Genomic DNA, 14,006 nt, shown 5'->3' on the forward strand with positions numbered 1-14,006 from the left:
CTGCCTATCCATTCAACATGCTGGGTTAATAATAGTTTGTCCACAAGAGTAAGTGTTGGCTTATTCTCATCGGGTCCATTTTATCCTCCTGTTTCTCGAGTTCGAGTGGGAGGAGGATTTCCAGCAAACGAGATTATCAAAAATACCCCCACCCCAACCCCCTCGCCTCCTGTCTGGAGAAGAACAGAACGTATAAATAGACCCGCTCTGTCCAGACTGCAGCGAGTGACGCTGGTGAGTGACACAAGGACCGAGCTCGGTTCGGAAACACTCACACATACTAGCAATTACAAGCAGGCACACTTTGACCAAGACTGGCGATACAGGACTAAAAACCGAACGTGAGAAGCTTTCTAGAAAGAGTTTGAGTCCTAAAGACAGACGCATTGTCGAAGATTAAGGAGCATTGTGATAAATTCGCCTAAAACTCTATTTTACTTGCAGAAGATGTGCCCCGTTGTTTGCTTGCTGCTTTTGTGCGTCTTCCATCCAGCGTTCTCCACTTGGTTTGAATCCGAGGATGTTGTACCTGTTCGGATAAACGGAAGAGTCAGCGGTCGCTTTTGGAAAAGAAGTGAGGACCAGGCGAGAATCATCCTCAGCGCATTCGGGAAAGAGTTGACACTAAATCTTATCCCCGACACCAGTTTCATTTCACCTTATTTTACCATACAGCGCCTGAGAGCCAAAGACCTCGGGCTTTTACGCAGCGCCTCAGGTGCGCAACCGTCTCTGGGTGAGGAGCTCCACAATTTAATCAACCAGACGAATGAGAGTGGAGGAGAGCTGAGAAGTTGCTTTTATTCAGGGAACGTTGATCAAGATCAACACTCGCTTGTGGCGCTCAGTTTATGCTCCGGCGTCTATGGCTCCTTCATAACAGAGGGAACAGAGTACCTAATTGAACCCAAATTTCGAGGAGGCTTTGGGTCACTCGCTGAACAGCTGCATCTGATCAAGAGGAGGACATTGTCCAAAAGCCACGGTGTCCCTTTCCTATTCGATCGCGCGGTCGAAGCGAGTGGGCCGGAGAAACGCAAGTTGGAAAGTTTTACGCGTGATGGCAGTGACACACCGAGGGAACCTCGACGGAGACGCTTCGTTTCCGCGCCACGGTTCATAGAGACCCTGGCAGTGGCAGATTCAAGCATGGCCCACTTTTATGGGGATGAAATAAAGGTCAGACACTCTCCCTTTTGCGCAGTATACACCTTTGGTAGTTTATTGTCATGTTTATTTAGCCCATATTGTTCTTCAGAAATTGAAATTATCTGATATTTCCCCCAATTACGTTCAACAATGCTAGTAGCACAATGTCTATTTTATATTGAGAGTTTGGAGAAAAATCATTTTGGTTCTGAGATTGCTTTAATTCCGTTTTGTATAAAAGAAACAGATCGCGCAGCAAAAATGCAAAACAAAAAAATGCTGAAACACATTCCTCAGGACTTGATCATGATTTGGCAGGGGTGCAGCAGCGTCATGGAAGATACTTCTCGTGATTCATAACTTAACTATGTAAAGTGCATTCCATGGGAAGCAATAGCTAAGTCAAAAGCTGACAGTGTTGTCACAATGTGGTCAAAGTTGTTATTGATCAAGATACACGTGTCAAATTCTACAGGGTTTAACAGACCCCAAGGTCACGTGGACAAGCGGCATGTAAACTTGGCATGTTTTGTCATGACAAACAAGATCCCACAAACTAAATGCTGTGCTAGGTAGAATGGTAGGATAATTTGTTGCGTAAGAAATTGTGCAACAACAAAAAGAATATATCCTCAGAGGTAATTACAGATCATGCATGGCACACAATAGTATTGACTGTGTTTTACTGTTTCTGAAAAAAGAAAAGAAAAAAAACACTGGAATTGGGAAAGCGTGCTTCACATAAAAGTCATGGCTAGTGAACATAAGATTATTTGAATACAAGTCTTTCCAGTGTCAAGGCCAGAAAGACGATCAATCTTAATTATTCACTTAGTTCAAGACATGGAGAAGAGTCTAAATATTCCACATTACTTGGAGTCTTCAAGACATCTGTTCCCCTCATTCCCTCCAAATGGCAATGCAGTTTATTGGACAGAAGGTTTCTCCATTTTTTTGTGAAAACAAAAATGTGACAACACACAAATGTAGCAAGGATATAATGAAAATACAATAGTACTATGTCTATTCTAATACAGCATTCATACACAAACTATGCAAACTCATTTTTGTTGCCATGGAGACCGTGATAGTTCTTATTTCTCTTTCACATGCCAAATATTTGTTTACAGCAAGCCACTAAAGGGACCTCATTTCAATCACTGTACATTTGTTGAGTCTTGAATATCTTTGTATCAATTTAGACTGTGATTACGTTCCAAACTATCACTTCCTTCAGATTTGAATGATTCCACATTCTGATTGTCAATTAGTAGATTTAATATAAAGAAATGAAAGCATCCATTTGTCTTGTTACCCTCAGCATATCCTGTTTCGGGTCATGCAATAATGTTCATAAGAATAACATTCATAACAGCAGCTCCTCGAATATCTACTCAGGCCTCCAAATAAAAACGCCTACCAACCATTTGATGCAAAACAATTTTTATCAAAAAGATTTTTCCTCCTTCCTTTCCACAGCACTATATTTTGACCTTGATGTCAATGGCTGCCCAGCTGTACAAGCACCCCAGCATAAAGAATTCCGTGAACTTAGTGGTAGTGAAGTTGCTGGTGGTAGAGGATGAAGAGGTCGGTCCAGAGGTCTCCAGCAATGGAGGGGTGGCTCTCAGGAACTTTTGCTCCTGGCAGCAGCTCTTCAACACACCAAGTCAGCGTCATCCAGAGCACTACGACACTGCCATGCTTTTCACCAGAGAGGTAAGCTGCATTCCACTTGTCTTGACTGCTCGAAGCCAGCTGACTTGCTGAATCACGTGCTTACACAAATCTCATAACATGACGATTACAACAAAGAGGTTGTTTAGAAGAGTTCAATTCAATCAGAAAAGGCATCATTGATGCAAATGTTGTGTGTGTTTCTCCTCTCCATCCAAACTGAGATATGTTATGTAAAGGATGCAAGGCTCCTCATGAATGAGCTAACTTTAGGACCTCCACAAATCAACCCTGACATTATGAAGCCCATGGTCCAGCTTGAATGCTTAGCCAGGTTCAGTTTCATATGTGTCTGTCATTTTTTCCAAAGTCACAAGAGCCTGTACTGCGTGAGACACATTTTGTGTTTTCCACATTGTTGCAGGCAGTAAAAACATGCGACTTGTGCTGTACATGATTATTGACCTTTCACAGCCTTTGTTTTACGATGGTAAAAATCTGTGTGTTTGCTGAACCATGCTTGCTGGCATAGATGAAGAGCTGAATACATAAATGGCAGATGCTTTTGCGGAACAAGATGTATAAATATGCTGAGCAGTGCTCAACTGCAGATCCAAAACCAGATGTGTTGTCAATTATAGTAGATTGTGAATATTTGGGAATGTGTCTAATGCAGCTCTCATTTTTTACTGCAAACACACACTGTTGTTATTTTTTATTCTGGTATGTCAGTATCTGAAATTCTATTGTGTGTGTGTCTGTGTGCGTGTGCATGTGTGTGTGTGCGTGAGTATGTATGTACGTATGTATGTATGTACGTATGTATGTATATAATATGTGTATTGCTTTGTTCAGATTTTCATTCAGTGATTTTCATTCAGTGATTCAGTATATTTTCTCTTCTTTTGTGTATTAATGTAGTTGTAGTTTACTTTCAGATGAAGAAGAGATAGAGTAGAATACTGCACAAAAATCCATCATTTTATTTTTGTCTCAAATTATTTCAATGTCTATGGACGTCATTCTTTTCCTGTCATAATATTGCTGTTGCAGTGATCTGTGTTTTCTCTGTGTGGCAGGACATTTGTGGACAAAAGACCTGTGATACTTTGGGTGTTGCCGATGTCGGGACAATGTGTGATCCCAAGAGAAGCTGCTCTGTTATAGAGGACAATGGTCTGCAAGCTGCTTTCACTGCTGCACATGAACTTGGTTAGTTTTTTGGATTGGTAAAATATGTTTTTTTTCAATATTCTATTCAGTTATTATTATTTTTTTATCATGTTATTTATTTTGACTTTCTGGCTTACTTTAGGTCACGTTCTTAGCATGCCCCACGATGACTCCAAAACCTGTGAGAGACTGTTTGGGGATCTTGGAGGACATTACTTGATGGCCCCATTGTTTGTTAGCCTCAACAAAACCATGCCTTGGTCTCCCTGTAGTGCTCTCTACATCACAGAGTTCTTTGACAATGGTCATGGTAAGAGAAGTGAACGTGTAAATCAGTCTTGTTAATATGAGCAGACACTTTGTCATTGTGGACATGAGTCATGTATACAGACTCTATAATTAAGTGTGATTCAGAGATGAATAACATATATCGATAGTTCTTCTTAACTATGTTTTTCCTGCCTTAACATGCCACCCCTATAAATTTTAACCCGCAGGCAGTGTTTATCTCACCCTCGATTTCCTCATGCTGTCTTCTACTTCTGAACCCGCTTGAATTTGTGTTCACGGTGCACTCATTGTTATGTTTCTTTCCTTGCTTGTATACTTGCTAGAACTAACGATGAACCTTTTTGATCTTTGAGTCTTACTATGCATGGACTTCTTCTTGTTTGCCCCCGAGAGCCAAAAGAAACAACTGCTGTCACCAAAATATGTTCTTTATCAGTTGACTCCAAAGAAAGCTCTCGTGGTAAAACATGTTCATTCCCAACTGAGAATGTTACTCCAGACAAAAAGTTTATTGAGTGCAATAAAAGCAAATTAGACGGCAACGACTAGTTAGATTCAGACTACAATTACAGACTCGCCTATAAAAACATATTGTATTGGTTAATTTTATTAGTTCAGCATTTAGGGCACAACCTTGAAAGTTTTTCTTCTGCTGTAGAACACAAAAAGACATTCACAAATACTGCATTGTCACAAAGAACAAGGTCTGCGTCATCGGTCTGCTTCAGTTTTTGCTCTGTATTGTCATCACAGGAGACTGCCTGCTGGATTTTCCAGAAAGCAGTTTACCATTGCCGAAGGAGCTGCCAGGCATCAAATACAACCTAGATCATCAGTGCCAACAGATTTTTGGAGAGGAATTCTACCATTGTCCCAACACAACAGACAGTGATATTTGCAGCCAGCTCTGGTGCCAAGAGGATGGAACATCGCAGTGCTCCACAAAGAATGGCAGCCTGCCCTGGGCTGACGGAACCCCTTGTAGTCTCAACAGGACATGCCTTCATGGAGTGTGCATGCCGACAAAGGAGGTGCTGGAGCCACTGGTAAGAATAGCTGCATATACAAGTGTATACGTATATTTGTATACAGGTGGAAAGATGTTATTTGATGATATTAAGTTCATTTCAAAATGCAAGAGAACCATCAGACATTATATAAAGCAGGGGCGTCAAACTCTGACCGGCGGGCCAAATGTGGCAATCTAATTATATTTGGCCCGTGAAGACAAATTGTGCATTGACTTTGTGTCAATACTACAATCGTGATTTGTCTTTGCTTTTAAAAAATAGAGATGTTGCTAGTTTTATTACCATTCATCTTTTAAAACATTTGAACAGTATGTTTTTCTTTATATATATACATATAGTGTTTCGGAGAAAACTCACACATGCCGGAGGTATACCTTATTTATTTTAGATTATTTTAGAGAAGGTTGTCAAGTGACAAGGGGCACTGAAATGGGCGATAATATGTATATTTTCTAGTAAATATATTTTGTATATTTACTAGAACAGCGGCTGTTTTGATCTACCTCTAACAGCGGGGTGCGTCAATTGACGCTCCATCGATGCGACACGTTACCATCGCACATCACATGTTGCGCACGTCATGTTATCGCGATTGCCTTGTTCGAGCGCACGCCCCGATAACGTAATTGTGTGAGGATATTGTAGCGGAGTGACGAGTGTAATTGTATCATAGTTTATGGAGAAAAACTATTTAAAAGGGATATTCGACGTGCTGTCAAATCAGTCATATTTGAACTTGCACAATGACGTCGGCATGCAGTCGCGGAGCAAAACGTAAGTTTTGGGGGTAATTTTTAGCAGCATGGGCGATAATTAGAGGTATCAATGTTTTTTATTTACGTCATCGCTAACACACTCTGGGCGATTATTAGAATATGGGCGATAATTAGAATAAATACGGTATATATATAGTGGAGCCTTGGTTTTCGAATGTCCCGGTTCTCGAACAAATCGGTATTCGAACAAAAAATTCGAGATTTTTTTGCTTCGGATGTCTGACGAAATTCGGTTGTCGAACCTCGCAAGATGAGCCGAGGGGACCAGCATGCCAACTGACTCCGTTCGTTATTAAGTTCTCGTTACTCTGAGGATTGCATCAACTCTAATCATGCCTCTAAAGGAAGCAAGTGGGAGCATTAAAGCCATCCTTAAACACAAGGACCTAAAGCAATACTACACTGAGCGCCCGGCGCGCTGTGGTTGCGCAATCGGACGAAATTAAGCTCCCTGAGCACTGAGGTCCATTTAAATTTTGGAAAGTACATTAGAACTTTAAAATTATTTTCTAAATTTTAGAGACCGCTCTGTCACAATAATGCGACCAGCGCGGTGCAGTTGCGCGGTGGGCGGCGTGCAATGGTTGCGCGTTCGGCGGTGCGCTGTAGTTGCGCGATCGGACAAAATTAAGCTCCCTTCGCACTGATGTCCACTTAAATTTTGGAAAGTACAGCAGGACTTTAAAAATATTTTCTGAATTTCAGCGACGGTTCTGTCACAATAATGCGACCAGCGCGGTACAGTTGCACGGTCGGCGACGCGCTACGGTTGCGCGTTCGGCGGTGCGCTGCAGTTGCGCGATTGGACAAAAATGCGCAAATGAAAAAATGCGTAAAAAAGGCGTTGAATCTTTTTTTTTTGAAAACGGATTAATTCTTTCCCCATTATTTGTAACGGGGAAATATGATGCGGAATTCGAACGATTCACTTCTCGAACAGCCTTCTGGAACGGATTGTGTTCGAAAACCGAGGCTCCACTGATTGTGTTCGAAAACCGAGGCTCCACTGTGTGTGTGTGTGTGTGTGTGCGCGTGTGTGTGTGTGTGTGTGTGTGTGTATATATATATATATATATATATATATATATACACATATATATAATGAACTGGATTTCAAAATAAAGTCGCAACTAATGTCCGAGGTCAAACACGGCGATATAAATCGATGTTTATGTTTAGCATTGATGCCAATAAATCGTAGAGCATTATATCGATTAATCGATGTGTATCGATGAATCGTTACACCCCTAATATAGTATATATATATATATATATATATATATATATATATATATATATATATATATATATATATATATATATATATATATATATATATATATATATATATATATATGTGTATATATATGTGTGTGTATATATATATATATATATATATATATATATATATAATCTAGGTCTCACTGGGATTATATATATATATATATATATCCTGACATAAATTATTAAATAAAACATCCATTACATCCATTGTACGAAGCGCGTATTATCACTGAACCGGTCTGTAGATATAATGCCTTTTGCTCTTGCAACACCTGGACTGTACAACAAACGCAAATGCAAGAGTTGTTTGTTTACCATCTGCAAAAAATATGGTTAATATACAGAGAGTTTTTGATGGGTGTTTTTCAGCATCTTGCTCTGTTTAAATTTAGTCAGTGCTTGATGGCTTATCCATGTGTTATAAATTATAATATAAAAAGTTATGTATATTATAACTTATAATCACACATCTGTTCATGTACCCAGACACAGTGGCAGCTGGGATTTGAGCTGTCCCAAAGTCATTAAACCTCTGGAAAAGGTGCGCACACACAGCCTTTAAATTGTGCTTCAGCAAGGAACCGTTTGGTAGGCTCCACAAGTAGTGAGTGACACATGAAGCAAGAATGTGGGTACAGGCAGACAGGAGACGCGTGCCATACTTCAACACAGAATTAGCCTGCAGTCACGGCATGCCAACCCACTGAAGCCTCAGAGCAAGAAGCCCAGACTGTGGTTTCGCCTGCACAGTTGAGACTTCCTGTGGCAACCAACCTCTCTGACTACTGCCTGTTTTTGTTCCTTTTTTCTTGACCACAGGTGGTTGTAGATGGTGGCTGGAGCACATGGGGACCATGGCAACAATGTTCCAGGACATGTGGAGGTGGAGTAGAGTTCTCTTATAGGGAGTGTACGAACCCTGAGCCTCAGAATGGGGGAAACTATTGTGAAGGACAGAGGGTTCAGTACCAGTCCTGCAACACACAGCCTTGTGACAACAATGGTGAGACACAAGTCCAATGCCTTTCATTGGTTTTAAGCCTTATAATCATTAAATTCGCTACATGGTGGATATAAATAATCTACACACCCCTTTTCAAATGCTAGGCTTTTCTGTTATATAAAATGAGACCAAGATAATTCCTTTCTTGGTTCTGTATTTCTTCAGCTGGAACTCTTGGGCTTAGACAAGATGGAGGGAATAATAACAAGTTCAAAATATCAGTCAGTGTTATCACAAAACCATCAGACCTCTGATTCAAAGCAAAATATTATTTATTCAATCATTCATTCATCTTCCGAATACACGCAGGCACGGGGAGAACATGCAAACTCCACACAAGGTACTGACACAGCTTTGTTCTGCTGTTTTCTAACAGGCAAAAGTTATCGAGAGGAGCAGTGTGAGAAGTACAATAGCCCAAACTACCTGGATTACAACGGCAACATAAAACATTGGATACCAAAGTATGCTGGTGTGTCTCCTCGGGACAGATGCAAACTGTTCTGCCGGGCCAGGGGAAGCAGTGAATTTAAGGTGTTTGAGTCCAAGGTACATGCATCTAACATAACTTGTTCAAAAAACATTTCTGAGTAAGAATAAGCAATACTTACAATTTCAAATAATCAGAATCAATCCTGAATTGGCATTTTTCTTTCGATCTATGATCGTAACATATTCAACTGGAAATACTATATGCAAATAGGACTTGGTTTTACAACAGCATCACTGTATTTAGATTTAGTACATTCCATTTCATACTACAACTCCATTGCCATAAAATACTTTGGGTTGAAAATGAAAAACCCTTTTCGTGAACTCTAATAATGCAACTTGTGTAGGTAATTGATGGAACACCCTGTGGTCCTGACACCACATCTGTGTGCGTCCAAGGCCAGTGTGTAAAGGCAGGCTGCGATCAAGTGATTGGATCCAATAAGAGAGTGGATAAGTGTGGAGTGTGTGGAGGAAATGGGCTTACCTGCAGGAAGATCACTGGGTCCTACAACAAGGCAATGTAAGTCACTGGACTTTTTTTATTTCATTCATTAAATACCAAATCATCAATAAATCATGTCTTACTATTCACTTTCAGCTATGGATACAGCGACATTGTCACAATCCCTGTCGGTGCAACCAATATTGATATCAAACAGCGGAGCCACAGAGGAATCAAACACGACGGGAATTACCTGGCTATAATGAGAGAGAGCGGAAGTTACATCCTCAATGGAAACTTCTCAGTATCGACGATGGAACAAGACATTCCTGTACTTGGTGCTGTGTTGAAATACAGCGGTTCCTCCACCACGTTGGAGAGGATCCAGAGTTTCATGCGGCTCAAAGAGGCCATCATTATTCAGCTTCTGGCTACAGCGGGCGATAGCAGTCCTCCAAAAGTGAAATATTCCTTTTTCATCCCCAGAGATGTTGCTCTTAAATCAAAAGAGAAGACGGGCTCTTCGACATCTTTGCATGTGATTCATCCTTTCAGTGCACCAGACTGGGTTTTAGGAGAGTGGTCTGAGTGCTCAAAGAGCTGCGGTTCAGGGTGGTCCAGGAGGAATGTGGAGTGCAGAGACAGTGCAGGCTTTCTCTCAAGCCTTTGCGATAAAGACCTGAAGCCAATGGACATCAGGGCCTGCGGGGACCAGCCCTGTCCCATCTGGCAGATGGGACCTTGGTCGGCCTGCTCACGAACTTGCGGTCAGGGTGAGCGGCGTCGCAGCATCTTCTGTATAGACTACACTGGGAAGACTGTTGAACCAGAAAAGTGTGACCCTAATAAAAAACCCGCGCCTGTCTCTGGAGAATGTTTTAACCTTGAGTGCTTATGAAAGAACATAAGCAAACTGAACAATTCCCTTTTTGATCTGACGGCACTTATCAACAGATTGCATCACATCACAGTAAGTGCATTTGCCTGAGTATGGTTTTGCCGTCTTATTTTGGGACTGTTGACAACCACTGATGGAGATTTCAACCACTGTTGAAAGTAACCAATGGAAAACTACCTCGGAAATGTAATGAGAAGCCATTTAGAGATGCTAGATCAAGGTGCTGTGTTGTATTTTCTCCACTTTCAAGTGACAACTAATTTATTGGAGTAACATTCAGTCTATCTTACAGAATATATTTGGAAATTAGCTCTCATTTATTGTGGGGCTAAGAAAGTGGCATGAAGCCTACTATTGTTCAGCATGGTGTAAATATACTGTACTTTCATCTGACATCTGCAGAACTCAGTGCCCTTAGCTGCTTCAATTCAATGTTTTTTCCCCAGTTGCTGAGGTAGATGAGGTTAGTGAGTTGTTGTTTTAAGCTTTCTCTGTGTGTGATCCTGTTTCACTGCTCCTTATTTCTACACACAGCAAATTGATTTATGTTAAAGATCGTAAATGTGATTTTGTGTTTGTGTGAGAGAGAGACTTTTATCGACTCTAAAATAGGGCAATAAATAAATGTTGTACTGCTTTTGTCAAAACAAATTCCTTACAATACCAAACTCCATTTGTAGTAAGAATTTAAGTTTACACATTGTGTAAAATATTTCACATAAATAAATAACCCAGGACAGAGAATTACCATGTCCTACATTTTGGTTTCTGCTTTATGTTACAGTTGAAGGTATCAGGTTTACCATCTGTCTTCAGTACAAGATGTTCATATTTGGGTACTTACCCCTAATCTAAGGTGCATTTCATGTTAAGTACTTGTGATGGTCAATTTTCATGTTTGCGTTCCTTAACAATATCACCCATCATATTTAAACACTTTTTAAAAAGCTTTTGTATGTATTATTTTATTCTTCATTCCTGTTAATTTACAGCATGTAATGAGAGAAATCAGAGGGACCATTAGGCCTATATCCCTTCAATGAAGGACCATACCATTTTACAATTAAAGCTTCCTTTTAAGCTATTTATTTTTTACCTGGTATATGTAATGAACCTGGCAGATGCTACTGTCTCAGAAATGGTTTTGTTTGTAAAAATTGACAAATAAACACATCTACGTCAATAATGCAGCATTTAAGGTTTCTGAAATGAGACTCTGTGTTCTGCTTTTGGTTTGCATCAAAATGAATGTAAGCATTCTTAATTCAAATCCCCAATGAATTCCAAGTGATGAAAATTCTTGGTTTCCCCAAATACTACATCTGAGTTCAAGGGGGTGCACTCAAAACACCACATTGATAAAATTCCAAATCCTTATCCTTTTGGAATAATAACATTTTGTTGCTGTACTGTACTGTGTAGAATACCACCTTAATTACTGTGAAACACGAAGGGAGTTTTTTGGTTTGGTTTTGGGACTGCATTTTTTTTTTTTGTATTCAGAACATAGTGTCTTGAATCTGTGTCGGTACAATGAAATTCCAAAACTGTAAAGGAAATACTCGAGCTCCCAGGTTTCAGAAAGCTTGGGGTCAGCTGACACAGCTGAGTTCATTTTCACTGACCACTCCCAAGCCTGGTTGCCTCAGGCCTGTTGCATCAAGAATCATTAAAGTCAAACATCTCTTGACAATAATGCTCTCTCTCTCTCTCTCTCTCTCTCTCTCTCTCTCTCTCTCTCTCTCTCTCTCTCTCTCTCTCTCTCTCTCTCTCTCTCTCTCTCTCTCTCTCTCTCTCTCTCTCTCTCTCTCTCTCTCTCTCTCTCTCTCTCTCTCTATATATATATATATATATATATATATGTATATATGTATATATATATATGTATATATATATATACCGTTTTTTTCCTTGTATAATGCGCAAAATTTAACTAATTTATTGTCCTAAAATCTGGGGTGCGCATTATACATGGGTACAACATTTTTTTAATTTTTTTTTTTTTTAAATTTCAGCAGAGATACTTTTAATTTACCGTTTTTTTCCTTGTATAATGCGCAAAATTTAGCTAATTTATTGTCTTAAAATCTGGGGTGCGCATTATACATGGGTACAAACATTTTTTTTTTTTCTTTAATTTTTATTTTATTCTTTTATTTTTTAAGAAAGTCATGGTACAACAAAACCAACAACAGGACTGACCGACAAAGACGTGGAACAAAAAGACAGGGTGACATTACCAAAGACAGGAACAGAAACCAAACAGACATCATGACATCATCCGACGGTGAGCGAGGGGCAGACAGGACTTAAATACAAAACACGTTACATTGATTGAGGTAACACAGGAAGAGAGGGGCGACGCAAACAGAAACTATTCCAACCTAGACACATAGCAAAACTGGGGATGAGACATGACAAATCTCCCTCGAAATAAAACTTGAAATCACCTTTCTTCTTGTTTGTTGTCAATCGCGCATCGCATTCAGCCATCCTGCCCAACACACTTACTCAGTAAAATTCATAATTGACGACACATCGTTTGATCCGATGGTGCAATCCTTGATGGTGCGTTATTGTCAAATATTGTTTGGTTTTTAATCTCCATCGCGGACCGGACGTCATACGGAGGCAGTATGACTGCGCATGCGCACTATGGATCCGATGCGCAGAACGGATGCGCAAGACACGTCAGCTCTATAAAGAGCGAGAGTTGTTTTCTTCCTATTAGTTTCAATTCACAGTTTAATTAGCAGTTTCAATCAGCAAATAACAAAATGCGTATTACAGGTAATATTTTATTTCACAACACTTCACTGCTGTTCACTTCAAACACGCTCCATACGACCGCAATACTCTTGTATCAGACGCTTGCTCGATCACCTGCTCGTTTGCTGTCACAATGTACCCTACACAAATCCGAAAAGAATTTTGCGGCTCCGAGTCACGACGAGGGGCAAGTTTTGGTTTCCAAGGGTGTTTTTATTCCTCTTCAACGTCTCTCCCATACAGAGCCTCCTTTTTCACGTCCGCACGCCTTTTTCACATGTGCGCACTGAGCGCGGTGGTGCCTGTACGGGCAGTCGGAGAAATCCACGCCAACAAAAGAAATTACATCCAGCCTAGTTAAGACCATACCAAAGACTATAAAAATGGGACCCATTGCCTCCCTGCGTGTGTGACGATCATTGGGACTTAAAAAAAAAAAAAAAACTTTTAAAAAATTGGGTGCGTATTATACATGGGTACAGGCTTTTTTCCAGCATCAACATGCCATTTTTAGGGTGCGTATTATACATGGGGGCGCATTATACACGGAAAAAAACGATATATAAGAATATAAGGCTTGATAACCAGCTAAACAAGTTCTATTGTAGGTTTGATCGGTCCTCCCACACAATAGGACTTCCTGCAGCACAATCTACATACACACCTCTCCCCACAACTGCTCTGTCCACACCTCTATCATCGTTGTCACCCACTCTCTCTCTTGCAGAGGCCGCGCCCGCACTCCAGGTCCGCAAGGAGGAAGTGCGCCAGATGTTCCGGAGACAAAAGACCAGGAAGACACCGGGCCCAGACGGCGTGTCACCTTCCTGCTTGAAAGTCTGCGCTGAGCAGCTGGCGCCCACCTTTGCACGGATCTTCAACCGTTCTCTGGAGCTGTGTGAGGTGCCCTCGTGCTTCAAGAGCTCCACCATCGTTCCAGTGGCCAAGAAGCCCGCCATCACAGGTTTGAATGACTATAGACCCGTCGCACTGACATCTGTGGTCAGGAAATCTTTCG

General features: G+C 40.7%; 1 protein-coding gene across 2 annotated transcripts; it reads left to right on the forward strand.

Moving 5' to 3' along the window:
- The first annotated feature begins 181 nt into the window (after positions 1-181).
- LOC133155773 (A disintegrin and metalloproteinase with thrombospondin motifs 8-like) lies at positions 182-11,405 on the forward strand. Of its 2 annotated transcripts, none has more exons than XM_061281313.1 (9): positions 182-1,179; positions 2,629-2,868; positions 3,906-4,038; positions 4,142-4,309; positions 5,047-5,336; positions 8,201-8,384; positions 8,761-8,933; positions 9,224-9,399; positions 9,478-11,405. In XM_061281313.1, the coding sequence occupies exons 1-9, from the start codon at positions 448-450 to the stop codon at positions 10,217-10,219; spliced, it is 2,838 nt and encodes a 945-aa protein (XP_061137297.1). In that variant the 5' UTR covers positions 182-447; the 3' UTR covers positions 10,220-11,405. The 2 variants fall into 2 exon arrangements, with proteins under 2 accessions (XP_061137297.1, XP_061137296.1); XM_061281312.1 differs by having other exon boundaries at positions 186-1,179; positions 5,044-5,336.
- The last annotated feature ends 2,601 nt before the right edge of the window (positions 11,406-14,006 follow it).

Source organism: Syngnathus typhle, linkage group LG6 (genome assembly GCF_033458585.1).
Source record: "Syngnathus typhle isolate RoL2023-S1 ecotype Sweden linkage group LG6, RoL_Styp_1.0, whole genome shotgun sequence".
NCBI classification, from domain to species: domain Eukaryota; kingdom Metazoa; phylum Chordata; class Actinopteri; order Syngnathiformes; family Syngnathidae; genus Syngnathus; species Syngnathus typhle.

Coding starts and splice junctions, on each gene's coding strand:
- LOC133155773 (XM_061281312.1), top strand. CDS start 448: ATGTGCCCCGTTGTTTGCTTGCTGCTTTTGTGCGTCTTCCATCCAGCG. Junction 5,337..8,200: donor AGGAGGTGCTGGAGCCACTG/GTAAGAATAGCT, acceptor TCTTGACCACAG/GTGGTTGTAGATGGTGGCTG. Junction 8,385..8,760: donor ACAGCCTTGTGACAACAATG/GTGAGACACAAG, acceptor GTTTTCTAACAG/GCAAAAGTTATCGAGAGGAG.